General features: G+C 43.9%; 1 protein-coding gene across 4 annotated transcripts in view; it reads right to left on the minus strand.

The window, feature by feature from the left end:
• Positions 1-18,838, minus strand: part of LOC109874988 (paired box protein Pax-3) — a 38,041-nt gene that overhangs the window by 10,430 nt on the left and 8,773 nt on the right. For 2 of the 4 annotated variants that reach the window (XM_031810884.1, XM_031810886.1), the window contains exons 5-7: positions 8,515-8,714; positions 3,447-3,612; positions 3,027-3,250 (exon numbers count right to left, since the gene is read on the minus strand). In XM_031810884.1, the coding sequence (XP_031666744.1) occupies positions 3,027-3,250; positions 3,447-3,612; positions 8,515-8,714 (590 nt within the window). The remainder of the gene's footprint in view (positions 1-3,026; positions 3,251-3,446; positions 3,613-8,514; positions 8,715-18,838) is intronic. The other 2 variants (XM_031810887.1, XM_031810885.1) reach the window with 1 other exon arrangement.

The following is an 18,838-nucleotide window of genomic DNA, read 5'->3' on the forward strand; positions in this document are numbered from 1 at the left end:
GATCTGCATGGAGGAATGGGCCAAAATACCAGCAACAGTGTGAAGACCTTGTGAAGACTTACAGAAAACGTTTGACCTCTGTCATTGCCAACAAAGAGTATATAACAAAGTATTGAGATAAACTTTTGTTATTGACCAAATACTTATTTTCCACCATCATTTGCAAATAAATTCATAAAAAATCCTACAATGTGATTTTCTGGATTTTTTTTCTTATTTTGTCTGTCATAGTTGAAGTGTACCTACAGGCCTCTCTCATCTTTTTAAGTGGGAGAACTTGCACAATTGGTGGCTGACTAAATACTTTTTTGCCCCACTGTAGCCCCCCCCCATTTTAGGGGACCAAAAGCAATAGGATAAATTCACTTATATGTGTATTATAGTAGTAAAAAGTTAAGTATTTGGTCCCGTATTCATAGCCGCAATGAGCTACATCAAGCTTGTGGCTCTACACATTTGTTGGATGCATTTGCTGTTTGTTTTGGTTGTGTTTCAGATAATTTTCTGCCCAATATAGATGAATGGTAAATCATGTACTGTGTCATTTTGGAGTCACTTTTATCGTAAATAAGAATAGAATATGTTTCTAAACATGTCTACATTAATGTGGATGCTACCATGATAATGGGTAATCCTGAATGAATCGGGAATAAAGGTGAGTGAGAAAGTTAGTGGAATAAACATCATGATATTTGTGCATCTGTAACTTTCTCGCCCGTCATTATTCACGGTTCATTCATGGTCCATTCATCATCCTTAATCATGGTAGCATCCACATTCATGTAGAAGTGTTCACCCGATATAGATGAAAATACCTTCAAATTAAAGCCGACAGTCTACCTTTTCACCTCACAGTCATTGTATCTTTTCAAATCCAAAGTGCTGGAGGACAGAGGCAAAACAACAACACGTGTCATTGTCCCATTACTTTTGGAGCTCACTGTATGTGTGTCTAAGCCAGCGTGTGTATTCCTCCAGCCTTTCTCCTCTGTGATTGAAGCCCATGGCGGTTCCTGGGGGTGTCTCTGCTTCTCGGTGGTTCCGGGGATTAAGCCTCATCGGGGTGCAAAGCCTGGCCGCTTGCTGCACTGGTGAGAACAGATTCCTCTGGTATGCCCCGGATCAGCTAGCCAGACGTCTGAGACCCCACACCCCAGGGAGATATCCCACAGTACACTGGGGCAGGCTAGACTGGTCCCCTAAACCTTCATGTTTTACTACCAACCGAAGCACTACCACTCAGAGCATAGGCCGAACTTCTCATAAAATAGGGCTAACTCGGAGTGATGATGTATTCCTACACCATATAACCAAAGGGTAACCATTCACAGAGCTACAACAACAACAAAAAAACACATTAATTGTTTTTTCATGGACTAAAACCTCAAATAATTTCGAAACGCACCAAGAAGTGTCATTCAGCACTGTTTAACGATCAGACAGCCCAAAAGAACGATATACTGTAACAACCCACTGGGCAAAAACTGGTTGAATCAACTAGGTTTCCACGTCATTTCAAACCAAAAATTCTGTCATGACGTTGAATCAACATGGAAAACTGATTTGATTTGAAAAATATAATCAATAATCAAAAATGTTTGTTTTTTTACCCAACCAATTATTTGGTTGATATCCCGTTGACTTGACATTAGTTGACAACCCAACCAAATGTAAATCCAAAACTAGACGTTGAACTGATGTCTGTGCTCAGTGGGAATCCACAGTATTGAGGATTTTCTGTGTAGACATTGCAGAGTTTATATAGCTTTGTGTGTGCGTTTATTTGGTATGTCTAATTGTAAAGTTTTAAAGGTTTTTATCCACTCACTATAAATGTCATCAAATTTATTAATTCGTATTACTTTTATTATTTCAAAGTTCCATCCAGTCTGAAATGCAAATGAGCATATTCCAATATGCATTAAAAAAACTGCAGATGAATACATGAATTAAAACAAATTAGTCAACAAAGTGAGTCATTTGCATAAATTACACACCGCATCACTAAGGGATAGATTCCTTCATTCCAATCAATTAGCACACTGGAACGTTTCATAATTGCAATTCAGGACGGACGCATACATTCCAGACGTGTGCGTTTGATCGTGCATGTGCACGTGTGCATGTATGCTTCCATATGCAAGCTAAGATAGCCACTCTCTAAAGGGAAAGACCCTCTCAGGGAGGCTGATGGTGAAAAACAGCTATGAGAGAGAAGCACCTTTGGCCTCCAAGCAGAGTAAAAGCAATCGAATGGATTTGTCCTCTTAGAAGAGAAGAAGGCATCTACTGACCGTTTGCGTGCGTTAAGTCGACTCTACTCAAGTGGTGGCTTGTGGCCTAGTCAGCACCAGCTTGTGAAGGAACCAATGTGTTTTACTGCTGTTCTCAGTTTAAGTAGTCAATTATTGTCCATTTCCCAAATGGTTTCACGGATCACCAGGTTGTGTTGTCCTGCTGTCATTTGCTGATGAAAATGACAAGCAGACACACACACACACGCCCTCAGGGTTCCCCTTGTCACAGAAATAGGAAGAAGTGCTCTCTCTCATGGGGCGAGGACCCAGCGTGCATTGCGTGGGGCCTGGCCACCATTTGTGGCGGTTAAAAGCTCGTTTTCCGCCTGTTAGGACGGCCCCCTCACGGCGTACGGAACCCGCTATGGCCTCTAATGACTGTGTAATCGGCCATAATTGTATTTTCCGTTTTCATTTGTGTCATCTTCCATCTGCCACTCTTCCTCTTAATATCGTCCACTCTCACACTCCCTCCATCTTCTACTGTCTCCTCTCTCTTCATGAAACATTTGCATAGCACAAGTCATCCCTATTGAATGCATCTGACAAATGGATGTCAAATCCACTCAGTCACCGAGCTAATACATCTACCGAAAGTTATCAAGAACAAACCCCCTAAACAGGGTTTACCATTCCGATGGTATAAAATTGAAACTATGGAATCGACATGTTGCATAGCAAAACACTTATGTTTGTGCTGCTAGCTACAGTTGACATTGAATGACTGACCTGCGGTGAGAGGCCGTTGCTAATGCTGGGGTTGACTGGGTTGGAGTGGCCAGGGGGGGGCACAAAGCTGTCTGAGTAGCCTGAGAAGCCGTGGCGTCCGGAGGACAGGCAGTAGGCCGAACTCCCGTCCTGGGTCCCCACTGAGGAGCCAAGCCCACCCTGGTGCACCGAGGTGGGGGGGAGAGGCTGAGGCCTGTGGACCGTACTGTGCTGCTCTGACACTGCTGAGAGAGAGAGAGAGAGAGAGAGAGAGAGAGAGAGAGAGAGAGAGAGAGAGAGAGAGAGAGAGAGAGAGAGAGAGAAAGAGAATGGATTAGGACTAGGCTATTGATCTTGAGTCAAATACATCACATCTGTAGATGACCTCTGTTGATATAGAATGAGATCACAGAGAGAAGTGGAAGGTGAAGGTGTGCTCACTTTGTGAGATGGAGGTGGGAGGGTAGGGGGTGTCTGACAGCTGATATGGCTGCAAGCTCGACATGGCCGAAGGTGGGAAACCGCCGGGGATCAGGTGATTAAATGCCATTAGCTGATTGGCTCCTGCCTGTTTCCTCCACCTGGCTCTCCTGTTGCTGAACCACACCTAATAAAATAAAATAGAAGACGTGAGAATCTATTCTTGTGAAAAATAGTACATACAGTGTGTGTGTGTGTGTGTGTGTGTGTGTGTGTGTGTGTGTGTGTGTGTGTGTGTGTGTGTGTGTGTGTGTGTGTGTGTGTGTGTGTGTGTGTGTGTGTGTGTGTGTGTGTGTGTGTGCGCAATAGACATGCCTAAAGTGTGTGAGAGTATTCAATGTGTGTGTGCCCGCTAACAGTATGTGTGTGTGTATGTGTGTATCTGTGCTGTAGCCTCAAGCAGAACCGACAGATAGAGATCTGAACATCTGGTGCACTTTGAAACCACAGTGACATTACGTCTTTGTCTAACTCAGTCACAGGGTTTACATTGACAGAGGTCCCCAATTACATTCAGCCGTGGGACGATTTGTCCTTGAGTGGATGGTCGGGGGGGTGGGGGGGAATATACAGTTGAAGTCAGAAGTTTACATACACCTTAGCCAAATACATTTAAACTTAGTTTTTCACAATTCCTGACAATCTTTAAAAAGTTCCATGTCTTTAATAAATCTTCTTAGGGCTAAGCCGCTTTTTTCTCAAATTCCGCCTGAATTACGTGCCCAAAGTAAACTGCCTGTTGCTCAGGCCCTGAAGCCAGGATATGCATATAATTGGTACCATTGGAAATAAAACACTTTGAGGTTTGTAGAAATGTTAAAATCATGTAGGATAATATAACACAATAGATATGGTAGGAGAAAATCCAAAGAAAAACAAACCAGCATTTTTCTTTTAAGAGAGACCATGCGCTTACAATGGCAAGTATAAGGACATACTCAATTTGAGCTCCCAGGATGCAATTGATATGGCTTCCACATGGTGTCTGCAGTGTATGTTCAAAGTTTCAGACTTGTAAATTACAAAACAAATAAGAATTATCCGTTTTTGTACAGGGATACAGTCTTGTTTGCCCGCGCCATGAAGACAAGACACACGTGCTAAAATCGGTTTCCTATTGAACATACTCCTTTCTGTAAGAAATATTATAGTTTGATTACATTTTAGGGTATCTGAGGAGTAAATAGAAACATATTTTGACTTGTTGAAACAAAGTTTAGGTGTAGATTTTTGTATTCCTTTCTCTGCATACTGAATGAGTGGATTACTCAATTCGATGGCGCCAAACTAAACAGACTTTTTGGGATATAAAGAAGGATTTATCTAACAAAACGACACTAAGTGTTATAGCTGGGACCCTTTAGATGACAAATCAAAGGACGATTTTCAAAAAGTAAGTGAATATTTAATCGCTATTTGTAAATTTATGAAACCTGTGCCGGTGGAAAAATATTTTGTGGGGCGCCGTCCTCAAACAATCACATGGAATACTTTCACTGTAAAGCCTACTGTAAATCGGACAGTGCAGTTAGAGACACTTGTATGTAGCTAAATGTTTAATATCCATAATTTGTTATATTATAGATAATTTTTTGGAATTCCGCATCCTACAGTTTCACCGGAAGTTGTCCCGCTAGCGGGGACGCCTAACCCCCTAAGCCATTTTGCCACAACTTTGGAAGTATGCTTGGGGTCATTGTCTATTTGGAAGACCCATTTGCGACCAAGCTTTAACTTCCTGACTGATGTCTTGAGATGTTGCTTCAATATATCCACATAATTTTCCCACATCATGATGCCATCTATTTTGTGAAGTTCTATTTTATGTTTCATCAGACCAGAGGACATTTCTCCAAAAAGTACCATCTTTGTCCCCATGTGCAGTTGCAAACCGTAGTCAGACTTTTTAATGGCGGTTTTGGAGCACGGGCTTCTTCCTTGCTGCGCGGCCTTTCAGGTTATGTCGATATAGGACTCGTTTTACTGTGGATATAGATACTTTTGTACCTGTTTCCTCCAGCATCTTCACAAGGTCCTTTGCTGTTGTTCTGGGATTGATTTGCACCTTTCGCACCAAAGTGCATTCATCTCTAGGAGACAGAACGCGTCTCCTTCCTGAGTGGTATGGCAGCTACGTGGTCCCATGGTGTTTATACTTGCGTACTATTGTTTGTACAGATGAACGTGGTACCTTCAGACGTTTGGAAATTGCTCCCAAGGATGAATCAGACTTGTGGACGTCTGCATTTTTTTTCTGAGGTCTTGGCTGATTTATTTTTAATTTCCCATGGTGTCAAGCAAAGAGGCACTGAGTTTGAAGGTAGGCCTTGAAATACATCCACAGGTACACCTCCTATTGACTCAAATGTTGTTAATTAGCCTATCAGAAGCTTCTTATGCCATGACATCATTTTCAGGAATTTTCCAAGCTGTTTAACTTCTTGGATGTAGGGGGCGCTCTTTTAATTTATGGATAAAAAAAACGTGCCCGTTTTAAGCGCAATATTTTGTCACGAAAAGATGCTCGACTATGCATATAATTGGCAGCTTTGGAAAGAAAACACTCTAAGGTTTCCAAAACTGCAAAGATATTATCTGTGAGTGCCACAGAACTCATGCTACAGGCGAAACCAAGATGAAACTTCAACCAGGAAATGGGCAGAATTTTTGAAGCTCTGTTTTCCATTGTCTCCTTATATGGCTGTGAATGCGCCGGGAATGAGCCTGCCCTTCTATCGTTTCTCCAAGGTGTCTGCAGCATTGTGACGTATTTGTAGGCATATCATTGGAAGATTGGCCATAAGAGACTACATTTACCAGGGGTCCGCCAGGTGTCCTTTGTCTAAATTGGTGCGTAATCTACAAGCTGCACGCAGTCATCCAGTGATTGAGAGGAGAGAGGAGGCTTTCAACGAATGATATATCATGAAGAGATATGTGAAAAACACCTTGAGGATTGATTCTAAACAACGTTTACCATGTTTCAGTCGATATTATGGAGTTAATTTGGAAAAAAGTTCAGACAAACTGAATTTTCGGGTTTTTTTGGTAGCCAAACGTGACGCACCAAACGGAGCAATTGCTCCTAAACAAATAATCTTTCAGGAAAAACTGAGCATTTGCTATCTAACTGAGAGTCTCCTCACTGAAAACATCTGAAGTTCTTCAAAGGTAATGATTTTATTTGAATGATTTTCTGGTTTTTGTGAAAATGTTGCCTGCTAATGCTAACGCTAAATGCTACGCTAGCAGCGCTAGCTGTTACACAAATGCTTGTTTTGCTATGGTTGAGAAGCATATTTTGAAAATCTAAGATGACAGTGTTGTTAACAAAAGGCTAAGCTTGAGAGCTAGCATATTAATTTCATTTCATTTGCGATTTTCATGAATAGTTAACGTTGTGTTATGCTAATGAGCTGCGGTGATAATTACACTCCTGGATACAGGTTTTCTTTGTAGCTAAACGTGACGCACCAAACGGAGCGATTTCTCCTAAACAAATAATCTTTCAGGAAAAACTGAGCATTTGCTATCTAACTGAGAGTCTCCTCATTGAAAACATCTGAAGTTCTTCAAAGGTAATGATTTTATTTGAATGATTTTCTGGTTTTTGTGAAAATGTTGCCTGCTAATGCTAACGCTAAATGCTACGCTAGCTGCACTAGCTGTTACACAAATGCTTGTTTTGCTATGGTTGAGAAGCATATTTTGAAAATCTGAGATGACAGTGTTGTTAACAAAAGGCTAAGCTTGAGAGCTAGCATATTAATTTCATTTCATTTGCGATTTTCATGAATAGTTAACGTTGCGTTATGGTAATGAGCTTGAGGCTGTATTCACGATCCCAGATCCGGGATGGCTCGACGCAAGAAGTTAAAGGCACAGTCAACTTAGTGTATGTAAACTTCTGACCCACTGGAATTGTGATACAGTGAATTGTAAGTGAAATAATATGTCTGTAAACAATTGTTGGAAAAATTACTTGTGTCATGCACAAAGTAGATGTCCTAACCAACTTGCCAAAACTATAGTTTGTTAACAATACATTTGTGGAGTGGTTGAAAAACAAGTTTTAAACTTCAACTGTACTTAGAAATAATTTGAACACTGCAAATTGACGTCAAGAATCCCAAACAGTTTTTGACAAAAACAAAATCATTTCAAATCTGGATCCCACTTGGATACGATGACATACAGTATGCCTCTCTATTTATGCGTGGGGATATTGGGGAACAGACTCAATTAAAATCACATTGAGCTGATTTCCTGGGGATTTTACAGTCTTTTATGTCCAACACTGAAAATGATATACAAATGTAAATATATTCTTTGTATTTTTTTGTTTTGAACACTTGGGGGCCTAATTAAAATCTCCAGCCCATGGGTCGCCTGTTGGGGAATCCTGACAAACCCATAAACCAATGAAATCACTTTAATGGCTAGTTGCTTTAAATAGATATCTTTTTACAAAAGATGTCAAAAAAGGAAACTTTTATATCTGAGAATACAGTGAGGCCTGTGTGTGTGTGTCTGTGTGTGTGTGTACAGCTGACATGTGACTGATGTCTGGAGGGGTGAATGGCACCATGCCAGGCCAGTTTAACACCCATATTGCACATATCCCCAGGAATCTCCAGCCCAGCAGATCACAGAGCAGTCGCAGACCAGATTGGGCCCCTGGGACTGTGGACAAAGACCTCCAGAATGTGTGTGTGTATGGGGCGGCAGGGGTTAAAGACATCCCAGTACAACTGGTGTCTGTGTGTGTGTGTGTGTGTGTGTGTGTGTGTGTGTGTGTGTGTGTGTGTGTGTGTGTGTGTGTGTGTGTGTGTGTGTGTGTGTGTGTGTGTGTGTGTGTGTGTGTGTGTGTGTGTGTGTGTGTGTGTGTGCGTGTGTGTGTGTGTGTGTGTGTGCATCTGAGCATGCATGCATGCCTGCCTGCCATGTGTGTGTATGTGCTTGCCCATGTTTGTGTACTTCTGTGTGTATGTCTGCATTCTTGCCTGTGTGTGTATTGGTCTTCACTAACCTGAACTCTGGCTTCTGTGAGTTTGGCCCTCTGAGCTAGCTCTTCTCTGGTGTATATATCAGGGTAGTGTGTTCGTTCAAAGGCTCTCTCCAGCTCCTCCAGCTGCTCGGCTGAGAAGGTGGTCCTACTGCGACGCTGTTTCCTCTTTAGTGGCAGGCCCGGTTCGGAGTCCACGTCCGAACCCTCGTCTGAGTGGCTGGCTGCAAACACATAACAGATAATGGTTATTCTGATTGGCCGGTTAGAAAAACGAAACAGGAAAGCTGTTATTTTGAATGGAGGAGGGGGGCAACAAAATGTATTTCTAAGACTTGGAATGTAAAGTAAACCCTTGACCTTTATTAGAGAGACACACAGAAGCAACAGGTGTCAAAGACTTGGGATAAATCCTGCAATGTAATGTAATGACTAGGGCCCATAGTATGACCTGGGTAGCTCCTGCGGTCAGGGAATAATATATCTAATTCTCGCCCACTATGATGTGACCTTAGGGCTTTCACAGGGTGGGATCACTTTAAATTGATCCTCAACACCCCCTTCTAAACTCCACACAGGCCCCAGTGGATCCTAAGGTGATCAAAAGAGAGCCCAGAGAGACCAGTAGTCCGTTTAAACATGGATTAAAGGAGTCGTATACCTGTTGGGCAATGTAATGTAATGACTAGGATATCACCATTTTGTATGAAAATGTAATCCCAGATTGTGTCTTTCATCTGTTTGCTCAGTTGAGGGCTGCTGGACAGCGGGACAGAGAGACAGAGGGGACAGAAGGACAGAGGGACAGAAGAATATAGAGAAAGACATATGGACAGAGAGACAGAGGGACAGAGGGACAGAAGAATATAGAGAAAGACAGATGGACAGAGAGACAGAGGGACAGAGGGACAGGAGAATATAGAGAAAGACAGATGGACAAAGAGACAGAAGGACAGAGAGACAGAAGAGACAGAAGGACAGAAGAATATAGAGAAAGACAGATGGACAGAGAGACAGAGGGACAGAGGGACAGGAGAATATAGAGACGGACGGACAGAGGGACAGACAGACAGACAGACAGACAGACAGACTGACAGACAGACAGACAGACAAACGGACAGGCGGACAGACGGACAGACGGAGGGACAGAGGGACAGACAAACAGATGGAGGGATATAGAAACAGACAGAGGGACAGAGGGATATAGAGACAGACAGACAGATAGAGGGATATAGAAACAGACAGACAGACAGACAGAGGGATATAGAAACAGACAGACAGAGGGATATAGAGGCAGACAGACAGAGGGACAGAGGGATATAGAGGGAGACAGACAGAGAGACGGAGAGGGCTTTTAAGGCCTAATTCAGCAGAAGAGTGGTGAATGAAGGCTTGAGGCTGGGAGACTGAAGGACTAAAGCAGCGTATGGGGGGAGGCTAGCTGTCTATTAAATAATGATTAGGGTCCTCAAACTAGCGTGACAGCCACCCATTGTCCACCATTACGTGTCTGCAATGCACTCGTCACACACACACACATAAACGTATACACACACACATGCATCTGTCTGCTGTGTCTAGAACCTCTGATTTCACGCGTTGCTTTTTCTCTATAACAATGTTTCCAACGCAGATGGCTACAGACAGAAAGGGTTAAATTCCATTCCCTTGAGCTCTTTGCCTGAGGGACCTTCTAATCATGAAGTCTGACAGAAGGTGGGACAGAGCTTTAAATAGGGGTCTGTCTGAGTCTGTGCTCGTATGTCTCATAGACCCAAACATCCACCTAAAAGCAGAGGCAAATCCAGTTCTATTGTAATAATAGTATTACCCATACCAAGACCACCTCATGTCTCTCAGTGAGGCATCAGAGAGGAGGAAAGAGCTGGAGAGAAAGAGAGAGAATATGGTGTGGATGCATGGTTAATGGAGGTAACCTCTCCTCTACGCTTCTCCTCTCTTCAGCTCTCTCTTTCTCCTCCCTCTCTCCTCCCTCTCTTCAGCTCTCCCTCTCTCCTCGCTCTCTCCTCTCCAGATTTAGGTTTAATTAAAAGTAGAGAGCCAGGCAGGCAGGGGAGCGGGGCTCCCGTCTCTCCCGTCTCCTCAGTGCCATTCTCTGGAGCCGAACAGGAAATGCTTGTGCTGGTTGCCAGTGAGAGCCCATCCAGGCATTACACAGGGATTTGAGCTCTGGGAATTCTGCTGTGGCTCTGGAGCGCTGAAACAAGATTCCAACGCAGGGAAGAGCTCTTTATTAGATTCAGACCAGGGGCACCGGACAGAGCATTGAGAGCAGAGAGACTCATGGGAGATTTGTTGGACGTGAAGAGTAAATATCCATCAGGGCAGAAAGTTTTGAGCCATGATTTGGAATACTGGTCTGGCTGGGATGTTTGTGTTACTTTGACAGCAATGTTGAGGAGAGGTATGTACACAGCATCAACCCTAACTGAAAAACTGATAGTATAGTATAGTATAGTAAATCATTTTTTTCTGCAGTGAATTTTACATGAATTCTATTGGGATACTATTATGTCCTAAACTATCAAATAGTCTCAAATTCTGCCCCCAAATTATTCTGCCCCAAAAGCAACTATACTTGTTACTCAAAACATTCACAAAACAAGAAACGGATTCATTAAGCGATAAACAAGATAAAAACCAAACAAACCAATAAACAAATACACACATGGTCATTGCCATTTAAAGGATAGAAGAAAGAGAGAAAATGTGACAGAAAGACAGCTGAAAACAAGCTGAGAAGAGCTAAGAGAAAAGAAGGAGACCAAAAGAAAGCTGAAAATTAGACAAGAAGAGAGAAAAGCTCCCCAGCAGCACTGTATCATGTTAACTGCAGGGTGGGGGTGCACTCCTCTTTTCTCTGTCTCTCTCTCTCTCTCTCTCTCTCTCCCCTCTCTCTCTCTCTCTCTCTCTCTCTCTTATTAGTAACTACCGCGAAAACACTCCATCACGGCCTCTACTTTAATGAAAAATGACAGTGTTACTTTTGTCATCCTTTTGGCCCTCTTTCTCTCTCGTTCTCTCCATCTCTTTCTCTCCGTCTCTTTCTCTCCATCTCTCTCTTTGGGAGTGTTATGGCCCGGGTTCCTTTGTATGGCGGAGGGGAAAGGCCTGTGGCAGGGCTCTATTGGGCTGATTTCCACGCTCCATCTGTAGAATCCATCAGGGCTGCCCCGGCCCGCATTCAGGGCCCTGTCACCTGCCCAGCAGGGGAGTGAGGGAATGGGGGTCTGGATGGGTGAGCGAGGCAAGGGGGGTTGTGGGGGCACAAAGAGGGCCAGAGAGGGGCCACTGGGGCTGTAGAGGGGCACAGCAGGGGAGCACCCCTCCCCCAATCCCTCCCACCTTCCATCTATAGCCAGAGGGGCATGGGGGTTGGTGGGGGCATGGGGGTTGTGGAGTTGAGAAGATGAGGGGGGTGAGGGTAACTGAGATGGGAGCTGAATGCACCTGGAGAAGATAGACAGAGGTGAAGGGGTGCTACGGAGGGAACGAGAGAGAGAGAGAGAGCGAGAGAGAGAGAGAGAGAGAGAGAGAGAGAGAGAGAAGAAGTACAAGTGGGGTTGCTCTCTATTCTGCTCCACTCATTGTTAAAACTGTCCCTTCCACCACGTCCATTTCCATTACTCCACTTCCCTCTTCCTCCCGCCACAACCGCCCACGTTTGAGTTTGAGAATACCAACCACGTTCCGATGCCCGTGGCGGATCACAACGAGAGGGCAACATTGACGCAAACGCAGGAACCTAGAGCAACAGGGTTCCCACACATTCCCATCAACAAACAGGAGAAGAGGATACTGAACACACAAGGGGACCTCCTCACTTCAACACTCAAATCAAATTTTACCCTGGAGCTAGGGTGCTGAAAATACAAAATACTCCACAGTTTGGCTGTGCCTCTGACAATAATCTAAATTAACGTAAAAATTGATTATTTTCCCTGAGGAGGAAATTGGTTTTGCTGCTGAATTAGCCACTAAAATAGCCATTTAAACAAAGCAGGACCAGGACGTGTAAGGCCAGTAGATAAAGGATACATTGAATAAGGTTGACAGAGCGACACAGTAAGGATAGATGGATATGTAGATTTCAACAGGTACGTAGTTTGTGTTAGACAGTGCTTCCCTCTCGAGCATGAAACACACAGAGAATCTCACTGCCAATAGATACTTATCACAGTGGGAGGCCATTCCCTCTTTTGCTAGAACAAAAGCGGTAACTGCTGGGTGACAAACCAGTGGCGACGAACCTGACATTTCTACTTTTAGAATCGCAATGCACTTCAGTAGCCTACAACTTGACTTTGAGCCAATCAGAGAGCACGAATCCCCACGTGGGGGGAGCCAACAGGAGTGACAACAAAAAAAATGAAATAGGGGGGGGCATGAGCCAGTCACAATTAATATGCAATTTAGTCTATGGGATGGGAGCTAGCTAAGTGCACAGATGCAATGCACACAACACGAAATATTTCCTCCAAACTATCTAACCACTGTAGCTAATATTTACATTATCATTCAATCACAATGGATTCGTTTCCATGAAAAACTGCCTGTGTTAGCTGCCGAGTTAGCGCAGTGTCCTTAGCTAACTAGCTAGGTTGTGCCAGCTAGCGAATATGCTAACATTAGCAAGATATTTCAACAAGTGTCTATGGTCTGGCACTGGCAGTATGGGATTATGTATTCAATTGTTTCTTCGTCATCTTGCTAGGTAGTTATCTACCTGTGGCCGTCAAGTGCTTTCTACAAAATAGCAACATTAGCGAAGCTATCTAGCTTGTTAACATTGGAATCTAGACCATGAACTAAGCAACACATACGGACATGCATTGCCAAACAACGCTACTGCCACATTCTGGATCGGAGTATTTTAACAAGGCTGAGTGGAAGACGACTTCTAGGTCTTTGCTGTGTGAACACAAAAGGGATTCACTGCCGACAGTGTTCAGAGGTGCTGAGTACTGTCGGCAGGCAAACGTTTGACAATCCTACCGGTGTGTCTGAGATTTTAATTAATTACAGTGTCTTAGATTGATGCATTGAGCTCTTTTTGGTTATAAAGCCCTCTTGCATAATCTTCCGCCGTACCTTACTAAATTGTTAACCTTCAGACGAACTCCACAAATGTATTGTTAACAAACTATAGTTTTGGAAAGTTGGTTAGGACATCTACTTTGTGCGTGACACCAGTAATTGTTCCAACAGTTGTTTACAGACATATTATTTCACTTATAATTCACTGTATCACAATTCCAGTGGGTCAGAAGTTTACATACACTAAGTTGACTGTGCCTTTAAACAGCTTGGAAAATTCCAGAAAATGATGTCATGGCTTCTGAAACTTCTGATAGGCTAATTGACATAATTTGAGTCAATTAGAGGTGTACCTGTGGATGTATTTCAAGGCTTACCTTCAAACTCAGTGCCTCTTTGCTTGACATCATGGGAAAATCAAAAGAAATCAGCCCTCAGAAAAAAATTGTAGACCTCCACAAGTCTGGTTCATCCTTGGGAGCTATTTCCAAACACCTGAAGATACATCGTTCATCTGTACAAACAATAGTACGCAAGTATAAATACCATGGGCCATCATACCGCTCAGGAAGGAGACGCATTCTGTCTCCTAGAGATGAATGCACTTTAGTGTGAAAAGTACATATCAATCCAAAAACAACAGCAAAGGACCTTGTGAAGATGCTGGAGGAAACAGGTACAAAAGTATCTATATCCACAGTAAAATGAGTCCAATATCGGCATAACCTGAAAGGCCGCTCAGCAAGGAAGGAGCTACTGCTCCAAAACCGCCATATAAAAGCCTGACTATGGTTTGCAACTGCACATGGGGACAAAGATTGTACTTTTTGGAGAAATGTCCTCTGGTCTGATGAAACAAAAATAGAACTGTTTGTCCATAATGACCATTGTTATGTTTGGAGGGAAAAGGGGGAGGCTTGCAAGCCAAAGAACACCATCCCAACCGTGAAGCACGGGGGTGGCAGCATCATGTTGTGGGGGTGCTTTTCTGCAGGAGGGACTGGTGCACTTCACAAAATAGATAGCATCATAAAGAAGGGAATTTATGTGGATATATTGAAGCAACATCTCAAGACATCAGTCAGAAAGTTAAAGCTTGGTCGCAAATGCGTCTTCCAAATGGACAATGACCACAAACATACTTACAAAGTTGTGGCAAAATGGCTTAAGGGCAACAAAGTCAAGGTATTGGAGTGGCCATCACAAAGCCTGACCTCAGCTCTGTCAGGAGGAATGGGCCAAAATGCACCCAACTTATTGTGGGAAGCTTGTGGAAAGCTACCGGAAACGTTTGATCCAAGTTAAACAATTTAAAGGCAATGCTACCAAATACTAATTGAGTGTATGTAAACTTCTGAAAGCTGAAATAAATCATTATGTCTACTATTATCCTGACATTTCACATTCTTAAAATAAAGTGGTGATCCTAACTGACCTAAGAAAGGGAATTTTTTTACTAGGATTAAATGTCAGGAATTGTGAAAAACAGAGTTTAAATGTATTTGGCTAAGGTGTATATAAACTTCAGACTTCAACTGTATGTATAGTGTAATTGTTGTGTATTGATGTGTATACAGGGCTCATCTGTGAAAGATACCGTGGTCTCAGCATGACTCTCTTCTTAAATAAAGGTTTTAAAAAAGTTGTATAAAAATATATATGCCGTTTACACAGAAACCCGCGCTAACACATGCAGACACGCCCACAACGATTTACAGAAGACTGACATTGCCAAAAGCACACACACAAACCTTAACCAAACTAAATGGTTTATGGATCCAGGAAGCAGACAGGCATGGCACACACACGGAGATGCGAACCGTCAGACTGTCGCTGTCCATTACAATCACCTCTAGCAGAACAGTATTTAACCGTAGAGAAAAACCTCCACACAGACCAGACCTCAAATAGGGACTGACTGGGCTTGTTGACTGTGTCGAGTCCAGTGGCCAAGACACACCCTGGCAAGCATTCCCTCTTCACCCTACTCTGAGATGTTAACACGAGGAGACACATATTACACACACATAGTGGCTGACACACACATACACACACACAGAGTCACGACTTGCCAATACACACACACGCAAACACACCCGTACAAAGAGTTGCCAATACACACACACAAACACACACACACACAGTCACCAATACACACGCTCTGATTTTGCAATCTCAGAATAAAGATGTAGAAAGAGAGGGAGAGAGGAAGAAAAAGAGGCAGATTGAAGGAGACTGATGGAGAAAGAGATTAGAGAAAGAGCCAGAAGGACTGAGCCGGATAGAAGGAGAGAGAGAATCCAGAAAGAGACAGAAAGCAACAGAAAAAGAGAGATACAGTAGGTATAAATAGAGAGAAAGGGTTTAGAGAGAGGGCCATATGGGGCTGTTTATGACGGGGCTGGTCGTAGGGCCGGGCGGCCCTTCATCTAGGGGCTCTTAATAGAGAGCGTAATTGAGATGCTGACATGTGTTCCCCTGCACCCAAAACAAAAGGCAGAAGAGACAAATTAACTAGTTATTTGCACAGGGAAGTAGATCTGGCCCTTTCAGAGAGCAGGACTGGATGGCCGACTCACTGAATAAAACAGTACATCATCGCCATGGAGGCGTGACAAGGAAAAGCTAGGGCTAGACCCAGCAGATGCACACAGGGTATAATGGTTAACTGACAGCTTATGGCCCCAGCTGGAGTTAACAGTGTGGTGAGAAAAGGAGGAGAAAGAGGGGAGGATGGGGAGGAAGAGGGGAGTGGGGCCTGGCTCTCACTTGACTTGCTAAGGAGCCCCCAGGAGTCTGTTGCAGCTGCCTGGGAATGAGGGAGGAAGGGACGAAGGAGGAGGGATGGAGCAGGGATGGAGGGCGAGAGAGCAAGAGAGAGAGAGAGAGCGATTGGAGAGCGGGTTGCGGAGATCACACACAAAGAGAGTCAGCTATATGACGTTAAAAAGATGTATCACTCTCTGATATAGCTGAAGTGGCAAAAAGCCCCAAACGGCCCTGTGCAGGGCATTATGTGGACCCAGTGTGGGGCATCTTATTATTTAGTTCCAGTGGGGTGGAGTGAGGTGACAGTTTCACGGTGGCATTGCCACCCCCAAAGAAGGGACAAAGCAGTGGCACAGTACCCATGCAGGGCCACATGAACAGGCCAGTCTGCCACACGCTCCCCCCCAGCACCGACCCACCCTGGCCCAGCCGCCCAAGCCACCCGCTCCCCAGGTGCATAATGGGCCTAGTGGGCCTACTCTCATAGTCTCACACCAAGCAACCACCAGCATCATTCCAATTCACTTTAGCTTTACACATCCAATAATATCAGAAAAACCTACAAGATTCCTATAATATTGGATGACTATGTAATATGTTCTATAGCCCAGAGAAATAGAACGGGAGTCCATTAGCTGTCATGGTGAACTAAACATTATTTTAACCTTCTCTTCCTGACGAGGAGATAGTTTTAACAGGCAGTGACCCTAAGTCGCCCTCTGACCCTGCCAAACTACACCCCCATGTACTGTCATAAAGGGGAGGGGGCAGGAGAGGAGCGGAGGTGGGCTGCTGACCCCTTTACAGGCCAACATCACCCCTCCACAAAAACTTCATAGGCAGTGAACGGCCAGAGTTCAACCACCGTGGCATTCCTCAGTTTCTCTTCTTTTCCATAACACATTCTCTAGGCTGTGACGTGTCTTTCTTTCTGTTTCTCCTTTTAATGGTTAGTCTGTCTGTCCTGGTTTCTTTATCTTAAAGTTCTGATATTTTTTGAATTTTTTAGGCATATCTCATTGTGCTTGGATAATGTTCGCGTCTAATCGAGATGCACCAAGACGCGAAAACAAAAGCAGACTTTTTGTTGTTGTTGCTCTTTTCCGTGAGAAAACACGACTAAAAAGAGCTACGAAATGACTCTACCGTGTCCACTCCATTCTGCGCCGAACTAAACCTCTCTTAAAAAATAATAAAGAAGCCAGGCTAAACCAAGTTAAGTGATTGACAACGCTGTCTGGCTTTACTCAATTAACTATCTCATTGTATCGAAACCTTTTTTTTGCCAGAACTCCCCTCGCCCCTCACCCCCTCCCCCCCGACCTCATTCTCTCCGAACTCCTTTATCCTCCACCATCACAGAGTTTTGCTTAGCTAATACTTCCAAGGAAATAGAGCGTTTCTCCTTGACCTTCTATTGGTCACTCTTCTCTTTCTCTCTTCTTCTCTCTTTCTCTTTCAGCCACTTCAAACTGTCTCTCTGGGCAGTGGGGAGAATGTGACGGGAGTCCATCAGCGACGAGAGGCAGGCCCAGGGCAGGACCCCGCTCCCTCACTTCAAAGTTGGCCTGCATTCATTAATTGTCCTTTGAATTAATATCACAGTCCTCACAATGCGGGTGCCAGCACAGAAAGAGGATTTAATGAAGCATAGAGCATGTATTCACTTGCAGATAAACCAGTGTGGATTTTCTTGAGAGAGAGTCTTGAGAGTGATGCTTTGACATAGGCTGAAGTAAATGTGGTGTGTATAGCCAGGGTGAGAGGAGATAAATAAGGGAGTGAATAGGGAGGGGGATGCTTTTCAATGCACCGCTAACATACACTACATGAGCAAAAGTATGTGGACACCTGCTCGTTGAACATCTCATTCCAAAATCATGGGCATTAACATGGAATTGGTCCCTCCTTTGCTGCCATCACAGCCTCCACTCTTCTGGGAAGGCTTTCCACTAGACGTTGGAGCATTGCTATGGGGACTTGATTCCATTCTGTAACAAGAGCATTAATGAGGTCGGGCACTGATGTTGGGCGATAAGGCCTGACTCGCTGTCGGTGTTCCAATTCATCCCAAAGATGTTCGGTGGGGTTGAGGTCAGGGTTCTGTGCAGGCCAGTTAAGTTGTTCCACACTGATCTCAACAAAGCATTTCTGTATGGACCTTACTTTGTGCACAGGGGGCATTGTCATTCTGAAACAAGCAAGGGCCTTCTCCAAACTGTTACCACAAAGTTGGAAGCACAGAATAGTCTAGAATGTCATTGTATGCTGCAGCGTTAAGATTTCCCTTCACTGGAACTAAGTGGTCTAGCCCGAACCACAAACCATTATTCCTCCTCCACCAAACTTTACAGTTGGCTCTGTGCATTGGGGCAGGTAGCATCCTCCTTCCATCCACCAAATTTGTCTGTCGGACTGCCAGATGGTGAAGCATGATTCATCACTCCAAAGAATGCGTTTCCACTGCTCCAGAATCCAATGGCAGCGAGCTTTTACAACACTCCAGCCGACGCTTGGCATG

The sequence above is a fragment of the Oncorhynchus kisutch genome, linkage group LG30 (assembly GCF_002021735.2).
Source record: "Oncorhynchus kisutch isolate 150728-3 linkage group LG30, Okis_V2, whole genome shotgun sequence".
NCBI classification, from domain to species: Eukaryota; Metazoa; Chordata; class Actinopteri; order Salmoniformes; family Salmonidae; genus Oncorhynchus; species Oncorhynchus kisutch.